The sequence below is a fragment of the Canis lupus genome, chromosome 6 (genome assembly GCF_011100685.1).
Source record: "Canis lupus familiaris isolate Mischka breed German Shepherd chromosome 6, alternate assembly UU_Cfam_GSD_1.0, whole genome shotgun sequence".
Classification (NCBI taxonomy): Eukaryota; Metazoa; Chordata; class Mammalia; order Carnivora; family Canidae; genus Canis; species Canis lupus.
Window position 1 is genome coordinate 18,164,272 of NC_049227.1, and position 10,841 is coordinate 18,175,112.

The window sequence follows — 10,841 nt, forward strand, 5'->3', positions numbered from 1 at the left end:
TTGCGGGTGTTGAGTTCCTGCAGGAGGGGCTTTGCGGGGGGAGGGGAGGCCCAGGGGCACCACCAGCCGCTGAACTCAGGCCCTGCCCTCCCCCTTCGTGCTTTCTTCCCCTTTCCAGACGTGCGGGGCCGGGAGGCAGGGCAGGGGCTGGGCATTTGTGACACCTGCATTTCCCCGAAGCCCTCCTTCTCCCCCCACCCCATATGTTTATCCCGGTTTCCAGATGTTCCTTTTCATCAGGCTGTCGCTTCTCGCTTGGAAAAGGGAAACAGAAGACGGATTTCAGACCTTGGCCCATGCCACTCTGTGAAAGTCCCCAGAACCTCAGTTTCCACCACAGTATTTTTTGCGTTGCTTCACCTGGTTTTAAAGATCAGTATGACACAGTGAAATAGAAAGGAAATGGACATTTGTTGAATTCCTGCATGGCTGAATACTATGCAAAACTGCTTTATTTGTCACATTTAGTCTTCATTATTTGGTGTTCTTTCACAGATCCTTAAGCTCACAAAGGTTAACTGATTTTTCTAACATAGCCAGTGAGTGGCAGAGGAGGATACAGATTGAACGGTCTTGCTCCAAAGTGGAGTTCTCATCAGACACTTCCTTTGTTTAGGCTATTGGATGGCACCGCTCTTCAGCCAGACCCTCGCCCCAGAAAAGCTGCTTCCTGAATTTCTCCCCTTGACAATTCTTCTGGGTTCCTTTTTCCAGCACAGTGTGTTCTGCTTTGCTTCTGCCTTGATTACTTCAGAAATGAAATGCAGCAAACATTTATTAAGTGGTGCAGGGGGATGAACACTGGAAGTCAAGAGCCTTGGATTCTTGTCCTGGCTCTATCATTAAGTGGCTGTGTGGCCTTGGGGCAAGTTCTTGGTCTTTTCAATGCTTTAGCTTCCCTTTGAATAAAATGGGTAAGTGCCTTCTGACTGGCAGGCTCTTGTCCATCCTGTCCTCCAGCAGGCTCTCCGTGGAGCCCCGGACCTCTCTCCTCCCCATGGGCAGCTGCCAGGCAGGGCACAACCTGCATCTCTGTCTGGCCCACCATCCGCCTTTGGTCTGTGCCACTTTGATCCTGCTGCTTCTTGGCCTTTCAGGCCTAGGCCTCGGCGGCTTCCTCCTTACTCACAGAACTGGCCTGCGCAGCCCTGACATTCCCCAGGTGAGTACTTTCCTCATCCTTTTCATACAAGCTTGCACATGCTGCTAATCTCTCACCTCTCTCCCACTTTTCTTTTGCACACAGGACTGGGTCTCTTTCTTGAGATCTTTTGGCCAGCTGACCCTGTGCCCCGTGAATGGGACAGTCACAGGGAAGTGGCGTGGCCCTCACGTCGTGGGCTTACTGACCACTTTGAACTTTGGAGATGGTCCAGAAGGGAACAAGACACAGACATTCCAAGCCACGGTCCTGGGTAGTCAGATGGGATTGAAAGGTGAGATCAAGGGCACCTGGGTGGCTCAGTGGTAGAACAGCTGCCTTTGGCTCATATCATGATCCTAGGGTCCTGGGATTGAGTTCCGCATCAGGCTCCCCACAGGGACCCTTCTCCCTTGGCCTATGTCTCTGCTTTTCTCTGTGTCTCTCATAAATAAATAAATAAATAAAATATAAAAAAAAAAAAGGTGAGATCGAGGAGGACTATGGGTTGAGGATCAGAACACTTAGGGGTGGGCCCTGTCTCTGACCTCCCCAACCTGGTGACCTTGGGAATATCCTTTGGCCTTTGTCACTTCTAGTAAGGACTAGATACTTTCAGTGAACATAGTGACACTATGTGGGTTCCCTGTGCTTTCTCTCTCCTCTTTCAGCACCTAATCTTGGAGGTGTGATAAGATGGGGTAGATTTGACTTAATGTTCTTTATCATCCCTCTTCGTCCCTACTGCTTTCTTCTCTTAGAGGCACCTTCTTTTTCCTCATGGATATTCAAGAAACATACCCTGTTCAATTAAGCAAGTGTTTTGAGTGCCTGCTCTCAGGCACTCTTAGCACAGCTCTATGTGCTATGGAGGATACAGAAAAAATTAGATATCATCCATTCCCACAGAGCTTAGAGTCTCCTGGGAAAATGATGGGGGGAGGGGAGGGAGTCAGTGGGTGCCATTGACTCTTGTATGAGATTTGGCTTCAGGTTCTTTGTCTGAAGTTGGGGAAATGAAAAAAGAGGAGAGAAAGGTGGAACTCCCCGGCTTCTGTGGTCCTTTCCGACACTACCATTCTAAGATTCTCTTGTGAGATTGCGTGTGTGTGTGTGGGGGGGTCTCTTATGTCCAGGTGTACATGTTGTGATAAAAAAATGAGAATAAAGGAAGGTATCTGATATATACAGACTTGAGATAATTTTTCCTATTCTTTTTATTTTGTAAATATATATACATCAGCTTTACCGTAAAATTCACACATTTAACATGTACAATTTCGTATAGTCACAGAAGTGTGCAACTATCACCACAATCAATTTTAGAGCATTTTCATTCTCTCAAAATAAATCCTGTACCCATTAACAGTTGCTTCCCTTTTCCTCTTAACCTTCCAGACCCAGCAACTACTTATCTCTCTTTTTCTGTAGCTTTACCCATATCATTTCATATAGTATGTGCTCTTTTGTGGCTGGCTTCTTTCAAGTATAGCATGTCCATGTCATAGCACATATCAATCAGTACTTTGTGTTTTTAGTGCTGAATAATATTCATTGTATGGATATTCCACATCTTATTTATTCATTCATCACGTTGATTGATACTTGGATTGTTTCTACTTTTTGACTATTACGAACAATGCTGCTGTCAACATTCACATACAAGATTTTGTGTGATCATACATTTTCATTTCTCCTGGGGGAAATGAAATACCTAAAAGTGGAATTGCTGGGTCATATTGTAACTCTATATTTACTCTTTTGAGGAACTGCCAGACTGTTTCCCAAAGTGACTGCACCATTTTGTGTTCTCCCCAGCACTATGTGAGTTCCAATTTCTCCACATTTGTTATTATCTGGCTTTTTTTATTCTAGCCATCCTAGTCATTGGGAAGTAGTATTTCACCATGGTTCTGATTGGCATAGTTCATGGTACTGAGCATTTTTTTCATGCACTTATAAGACCTTTGTCTATTTTTTTTTAAGATTTTATTTATTTATTCATGAGAGAGAGAGAGAGAGGCAGAGACATAGGCAGAGGGAGAAGCAGGCTCCATGCAGGGAGCTGGATGGGGAACTTGATCCTGGGACTCCAGGATCACGCCCTGAGCCGAAGGCAGACGCTTAACTGCTGAGCCACCCAGGCATCCCTCTTTGTCTATCTTAGAAGAAATATATATTCAGAGTTTTGCCTTTTAAAAAAAATGGATGATTTGTTTTTTAATTATTGAGTTATAAGAGTTCTTTATATTTTCCCCTATCTGATGTATGACATACGGATTTTTTCTCCAATTCTCCGGGTTGTCCTTTCACTTTGTTGATGGTGTTCTTTGAAGCACAGAAGTTTTACTTTTGATGAAATCCAGTTTATTTTTTTCTTCAGTTGCTTGTGCTTTTAGTGTCTTGGTTAAGCAGGGGTTGCCTAATTCAGGCTCATGAGGATTTCCCCTGTATTTTCTACTAAAATTTAATAGTTTTAACTCTTACATTTAGCTCCGTGATCCATTTTGAGTTAATTTTTGTGAATGGTGTGAGGATGGGGTCCAACTTCATTCTTTTGCAAGTGACTAACCAGTTGTCCCAGCATGTTTTTTTTTTTTTAAAGATTTTATTTATTTATTCATGAGAGACACAGAGAGAGAGAGAGAGAGGCAGAGACACAGGCAGAGGGAGAAGCAGGCTCCATGCAGGGAGCCCGACGTGGGACTCGATCCCAGTACTCCAGGATGATGCCCTGGGCCGAAGGCAGGCACCAAACTGCTGAGCCACCCAGGGATCCCCATGTCCCAGCATGTTTTATGGAAAGACTGTTCTTTAACTTTTAATAGTATCAGCACCCTATTGAAAATCAATTGACCATGGATGTATATATAGGTTTATTTCTGGACTCTCAGTTCTAGTCCATTGACATATGTATGTATCCATGGTAGCACCACAGTTGTAATCACTGTAGCTTTGTATTAAGTTTGAAATCAGAAAATATAAGTCCTCCAACTTTGTTCTTTTTAAAAACTGTTTAGATTATTCCAGACCCCTTTAATTACCATATGAATTTTAGATTCAGCTTCTCAAGTCCTGCTTCTGTAAACAAGCCCTTTCCTTTTCATAACAGTTAGAAAGAGAATAATACCATCAAAGATTATTCTGGACAAAATAAAAAATAATCCACCTATGATTGTATCATCTAAGTAATAATTATTGAGCACCTATTGTGTACCAAGCATGGGACTATAGAAATATCTAAGACACCTCAAGCTGCTTATAGTTTAGCAAGGATACAGATGTGAACCAAAGTAAATACCTTCCAATGTGTGAAGTAGCACACAAGGTACAGTGGGAATACTCAGGAGTCTGTCAAGCAGGGTTAGTGAAGATAGGCTTTTCCAAGGATTTAGTGCCTGAGCTGAGGCTTGAGGAAGATTTCGGAGTGTACTCTTCCAGGCAGAAGGACAAGCATATGCAAAGGCGTGCAATGGAGACCATACTGGCATGTTTGAGACCTTCAAAGGGTTCAGTTTGACTGGTGCAGGGGAAGCGGTGTTGACTGAGTGCAAGAGATGCATTTGAGGAAGCAGACAGAATCCTCTGGAGGATGTTGTATGCCAGGCCCAGGTAGTTGAACTTTATCTGGTACATTGGGCAAGCTCAAAATTTTAGTCAGGAAAATAGGGTTTTGTTGTTGTTCTTTTGAAAAGATCACACTCTGTGGGCTGACTGCCTGGTGGAAGCGTGTCCAGAGCAAGAAGACCAGGTAGGAGGTGATTGCAATGGAAAGAAAATGAGAAAACCTGAGCTAAGACAGTGCTACGAAAGAAGGGGACTGATCCCAGAGAGACATTGGCAGTGGATTGACAGGGCTTGGTGACTGATTAAATCTGGGGAACGTAGAGAAAGGGGGAGTTTCTCGTAGAAAATTTTACAGTTACATTTCTTAGTTCTTATGATTTATATACTAGTTTGTATTTCTCTTTTTTCACTTATATTTTTTTATTACTGCCTGGCTTGACCATTATTATTTTAATGGATGTAAGGTGATCCATTAAGTGGTTGGGCCTTCATTTGTAATGCTTTTCCTAGTGTTAAACATCTCTGTTGCTTCCTATTTTTTGGTATTTTTTGTGGTCACAATAAACATCTTGGTATAGTTTTCATTTTTCTTTTGAATCCTTTCCTTAGGATGAGTTTCTATAAATGATATTACTGAGTCAAAGGGTATGGACTTTTTTTAATAGATAAATTCATTTTGTTGTGGATTTGGACCACATGGAAGTATACAAAACACATGTAAAAATCCACCTCACCCCTGCAGTGTCCACAGTTTGATGGGCATCTTTTCAGTCAGGATCTGTATTCATTTAAAATTGCAACAGATACAGCCACATTGTCTTCTAAAAGGTATCATTCATTGAGAGTGCCCATTTCCCTACATGTTCAGCAACTCCTGTTATTATTAGTCTTTTTAATTTTTACCAACTTAATGAACAAAGGGATTACCTGATTGCTTTTCATTACTTTCTTCTGATTATTAGTAAGGTTGAATATGTTCTTGTAGGTTTATTGGCCCCATTCATGCCTCCGCGAATTTCCCATTTAAATCCTTTGCTCATTTGTCTTTTAAGTTATTTGTCTTTGTCGACCTGATTTTTAGGAGATCCTTATATGTTCCGGATTGTAAACCTTTTTGCTAATTAAATATAGGCATTTTGGGGTCCCTGGGTGGCTCAGTTTGTTAACCATCTGACCCTTGGTTTCAGCTCAAGTCAGGATCTCATGGGTTGTGAAATCAAGTCCCATGTTGGGCTCCACTCAGAGAGGAGTCTGCTTGAAGAATCTCTTCCACTGCCCCTTCTCCTCTCAAATAAATAAATCTTTACAAAACATATATAGGTATTTTCATCCATTCTGTTACTTTAAAAAAATTGTTTTTAAGATTTTATTTATCCATTTGAGAGAAAGAGAGATAGAGCATGAGCAGGAGTGGGGGCAGGGGGAGGGAGAGCAGGCTCCCTACTGAGCAGGGAGCCCAATGAAGGGCTCCATCCCAGGACCCCAGGTTCATGATCTGAGCCAAAGGCAGACACTTAACTGACTGAGCCACTCAGGTGCCCCGCTTTTTAAGTTATCTTTCATCATAAAGAAGCCTTCAACTATTACAAAGTAAAGTTTATTGTTCTTGTCCTTTACTCAAGCTTTTAGGTCTTGTGTCTTTTCTAGGAAGGCCTTCCCCACTTTAAACTTAGAAAATATTCTTCTGTATTTTCTTTGGGTTTTGTTCTGTTTAGTTTGTTTGTATAGATCTCTAACACATCTGGACTTTATTTTATAGTGTGAGATGAGTCTAACTTTTTTTTTTCCCAAATGGAAATTGTCCCAAGGCCATTGACTGAGTAGGCTGCCCATCCTTTCCCTGCTAATTTGAAATGGAGTGTGAACCTTTTCATGGATTTTGGTACCTAGCAGGGAACTGCTTTCTTAAAAAGGACAGACTAGTTTATACAGACTGACGTTGGCAATGTGTATCTGCACCCCATTTCACTGCAACTTTGTGAGTATTGGCATGATTGTTGTATTGATTGTAAGCAAACATAATTCACTTTTTGTTTATATTGGTACACAGTTATTGTCCTTTCTCAACGACACAATGATGGTATAGAGAGTACTTTATTGAACAGACTCAATGCCAACCCAGCTGTTACTGAAGGAAGCCTTAGGAATGAATGGAAGTCTGAAAATGGATGGCTTCCACCCCAACCTCCATCTTCTTCCACCACCTCTCCTATGTCTCTCATAGGATCTTCTGCAGGAGAGCTGGTCCTCATTACTGCCAAGGTGACCACAGAAAGGACCCCAGAAACCTGCATGTATTTTAGTGCTGCTCCAGGAATCCTGCCCTCCAGCCAGCCACCCATATCCTGCTCAGAGGAGGGAGCAGGAAATGCCACCTTGAGTCATAGGATGGCTGAGGAGTGTGTCAGGGTCTGGAGCCACGAAGGCCTTGTGCTCACCAAGTTGCTCACCTCGGTAAGAGCCTAGGTTGTTGGGGTTTCATAGACTGCCGCGCTGAATGCTCTGTCCAGAAGGCTTCTGGGGGCAGTTTTACCTAGTAGAAAAGGCACAGGCTCTATTATTCTGCCTCAGCTTGCTGTATGACCTTGAGCAAGCATCAGAGCCTCTCTGAGCCTCAGCTTCCTCATCTGTAAAATGGAAAACATAATACTACCTCATGATGCCAACAAATAAAGATGAATGAGAATGAATGTCAGGTGCCCGGTCCATACAATGCCTGCTACGTAATAGAGATCGGATGAGTGACAGTTATTACTATTAATGATTGTCTTTAAACAGAATAAAATACGATCTCCACTTTAAAGGAATGCAGAAGCTGTAATAAGAGGCAGAATGGGCTAATCGCTATCAGCTATCATAGAGATGTGAGCAAAGTGTTATTCAAACACAGAGTAAGGAGCAATTAACCCTAACTTGAACATTTATGGAGAGCGCTTCACAGAAAAGGTAGCATTTATGAAAGGGAATTGTGTACAGTAGTTTATAATGTACAAAGTGCTTTCAGGTTCATTATCTCATTTGATCTTAAAATAGCCTTTTGAGGTAGCTGTTATTATCCCATTTTACAGATGAGGAAAGAGGCTTAGAAAGAGGGAGTGAATTGCCCAAGGCCACACAACTGGTTAAGTGGCAGACCCAGGATTGCAACCTATGCCTTCTGACTGCCTATGCCTTCCCAGGCTTTATCTGCCCTTTCAGGGTGACGAAGAGGACGAAGATGTGGGCAGAGAATGCGATAGAGGGCGTTTGGAAGAAGGAAATACATTCCAGGCAAAAGGACCAGCATGAGCACACAGGCCTAGAAGTTGAAAGTGTTCAGTCTTTGAGGGCACTCCATAATGAGGGCCTTAGGAATGGCTGAAGGGAAGAGACAGAAGAGATGCAGGGGCCTGGTTGTGAGGCTAAAACACTACAACTTGATGCTGCAGGCCATAGGGGCCACTGGTGCTGAGTGGGGAGAGCCTGCCTGAGTGCAGGAGACAGACCAGTTAGGAGGCTGCTGTGTACTTGCCTTCACGTTGCCAAAGAGCCTGGCAAGGAGCATCACTTAGGAGCTTAGAATCAGAGAAAATACTGGTGTCCAGACCTGGCCCTGCTTGAGCATATTTAAAATGTGGATAGTAGGGAACTTTCCTATCTCATGGAGACATTATGGGGATTCACTTCAGTGGTTGGGCAAGAAAGCAGTTCGTATACCATCAAAACAGTTACCTTATATAGAAATTAGATTTTCCCTTTGGTTCCCTGGCTGTAGAGAGCCCTCTCCCCCGATGGGGGCTTCTCTCTATGGCCCTAGGATAAGGTGTCTCCTTAGGAGAAGATTCTCTACCCTCCCTCTCTCTCATTTATTCCTCCTTACCCCCCTTTGCTCATCCTTAGGAGGAGTTGGCTTTGTGTGGCTCCAGACTGCTTGTTTTGGGCTCCTTCCTGCTTTTCTTCTGTGGCCTTCTCTGCTGTTTCACTGCTGTGTGCTTCCACCCACGCCGGGAGTCCCACTGGTCTAGAACCCGGCTCTGAGGGCACTGGCCTAGTTCCCATCTTGTTCTCAGGTAAGGTTCTTTGCTCCAGTCCTGTGGGAGTAGGAGATGGAGTGGGGGTGGCAAGTATACCTGTGATAAGAGTCATTCCTAAACACTATGGTTTGGTTTTACTTATTTTTGAATTTTATGTAGATGGAATATACATACTCTTTTGTGACTGACTTCTTTTGGTTAGCATTCTGATTTTAAGATTCATCCATACCTGTAGTTCACATCCAAGCTTTTTGGCAACAGTGGTGAGTTAAGAGAGTTCAGATTTGATGATGCATCCTGAATATGAATTATGCTTACCTTGCTTTTGCCCTGAAATTCTGATACCCAGTTTTATGATGCAAATTTTGTAAAACTCATCCTGGGCAGTGCAAAAGGATTGATGATGCCCATTTACTAGGCACATAGTATGTGCCCAAGCATTTTATTTTTTATTTTTTAAAGATTTATATATCTATTCATGAGAGACAGACACACAGAGAGAGAGGCAGAGACACAGGCAGAGGGAGAAGCAGGCTCCTCGCAGGGAACCCAATGTGGGACTCGATTCTGGATCCCGGGATGATGCCCTGAGCTGAAGACAGACCCTCAACCACTGAGCCACCCACGTGTCCCAGTGCCCAAGAATTTTACATGCTTTATCTTTTCCATCAGCCTTCATTACATTTAGAAAAAAGTGATTTTGCTAACAGGATCTTTGGAGGAACACAAAAAGGTAGCAGTGGGCAGGGAACATATTGGCTAACTAGTTCATGTGTCTGGTCGTTAAGGGAAAAAAAATTTCTCTAAAAAAGTCTCACTCTGTCAGGTGGACATCATATAATTTGAGAGTTATCTGTTATCACCCAATTCTTAAACTGTTCTCAGCTTCAACAACTGGTTGCTGGGCCCTCGGAGATAGCCATGGGAGAAATGGAGACACCCCAAGCCCAGGGAAGGGCTCTGACCAGAGGAACTGGCCACTCAAGATCAACGTTGCTTATTTTCCTCAGGGCTAGGCTCCACCAACCTGGGATAGGAGATGGTGGAATCCTCTTTGCCTTTCTTAGATCTGAGTAGACTGGGAAAGGAAAGCTCTCTGGCTCCTGGTGGATCCTGGGGTCCTAAAGCCACTCACCCAGTCCCAATAAGCACTTGGACCCATCTATAGTTGCCACTTCCTCTGCTCCTTCCTCACTGTTTTCAGCCATCCCAGAGCTTCACCCAAGGGACCTCTCATCTGCCCTGGTTTTTAGTCTTTTTCTCCAGGTGTGAATCTTTTTCTCCAGCCTTTGTTCTGAGTTGGAAGAGATGTTACAAAACATGAAGAGCTGGAATGTGGGGGGAATAAAAGTTTTTGTTTTGCCCAATGTTGCCCAGGGTGTTTATTGGGGATTGGGTTGAAGTGGGAATTTCAGGGTAAACAGGTTTGGGTGACTTTTGCTTGTTGACACTTAAGTTTGGGATACAGGCTGGCTAGGGCATGGATTGCTGCAGCTATGTCCTCTATTGTGACTTACCTTTGGAAAACACCTGATTTTGATCACAGAACTGCCACTTTATGTCTTGTTTTCTTCTATGAAATAAAATCGATAGTTTCAACTAGTTGAGAGAATCAGGTGGGTATGGTCTGGGAATGCTTTGACATAAATGCTGTGTGACCTTGGTTAGGTCATGCAATTGTGAGAGGCCTGCTTCCTGAAGGGGTTTGACGGATTGAGTTTTCCCAGCAAAGATTCTTCGAACTTGGGAGGCCACGTCCTGGCTGTATGGTTACTAACCAGAGGAGTCCGTTTTCCCGCCTTTTCCACGCCCAGCAAGCCTCCTTCCCTGGCTCCTCCCAACCGCTACCTATACGCAGGCGCAGATCACGGCTGCTTCTTTCCTTCCACTGGCGCCCCCTCAAAGCTTCCCCTAGCAACAAGCTCGGGCTCAGCGCTAAGGAGGGGCGAACGCATGCGCTGCAGTCCTCTCCACCGCCAGTTGTCGGACTGCGTGCTGAGCTCCTCCCCCTCCAAGCCTAGCCCTTATGTCCACCTCCTCCCATCCAGGGTCCGCGTGGCGGAGCGCGCGCGCACTCTGGCTCGGTGGCTGCCCATCTCCCTGGCCCCGGCAGTGAGGAT

At 44.0% G+C, this 10,841-nt stretch overlaps 1 protein-coding gene and 1 long non-coding RNA gene across 7 annotated transcripts in view; one reads left to right on the top strand and one right to left on the bottom strand.

Moving 5' to 3' along the window:
* Nucleotides 1-10,088, top strand: part of TMEM219 (transmembrane protein 219) — a 50,719-nt gene extending 40,631 nt beyond the window's left edge. For 3 of the 6 annotated variants that reach the window (XM_038539876.1, XM_038539874.1, XM_038539877.1), the window contains 5 exons: nucleotides 964-1,162; nucleotides 1,247-1,436; nucleotides 6,933-7,162; nucleotides 8,588-8,757; nucleotides 9,607-10,088. In XM_038539876.1, coding sequence (XP_038395804.1) covers nucleotides 998-1,162; nucleotides 1,247-1,436; nucleotides 6,933-7,162; nucleotides 8,588-8,725 — 723 coding nt within the window. In that variant the 5' untranslated portion in view covers nucleotides 964-997 and the 3' untranslated portion in view covers nucleotides 8,726-8,757; nucleotides 9,607-10,088. Of the gene's footprint in view, nucleotides 1-18; nucleotides 1,163-1,246; nucleotides 1,437-6,932; nucleotides 7,163-8,587; nucleotides 8,758-9,606 lie in introns of those variants that run through there. The other 3 variants (XM_038539875.1, XM_038539873.1, XM_038539872.1) reach the window with 2 other exon arrangements.
* On the bottom strand, nucleotides 6,797-10,801 carry LOC111096254. The gene is made up of 3 exons (XR_005360745.1): nucleotides 10,239-10,801; nucleotides 8,568-8,778; nucleotides 6,797-7,241 (listed from the first exon to the last, which is right to left on the bottom strand). It is a non-coding gene; the product is annotated as an uncharacterized LOC111096254 (long non-coding RNA).
* Between the last annotated feature and the right edge of the window lie 40 nt (nucleotides 10,802-10,841).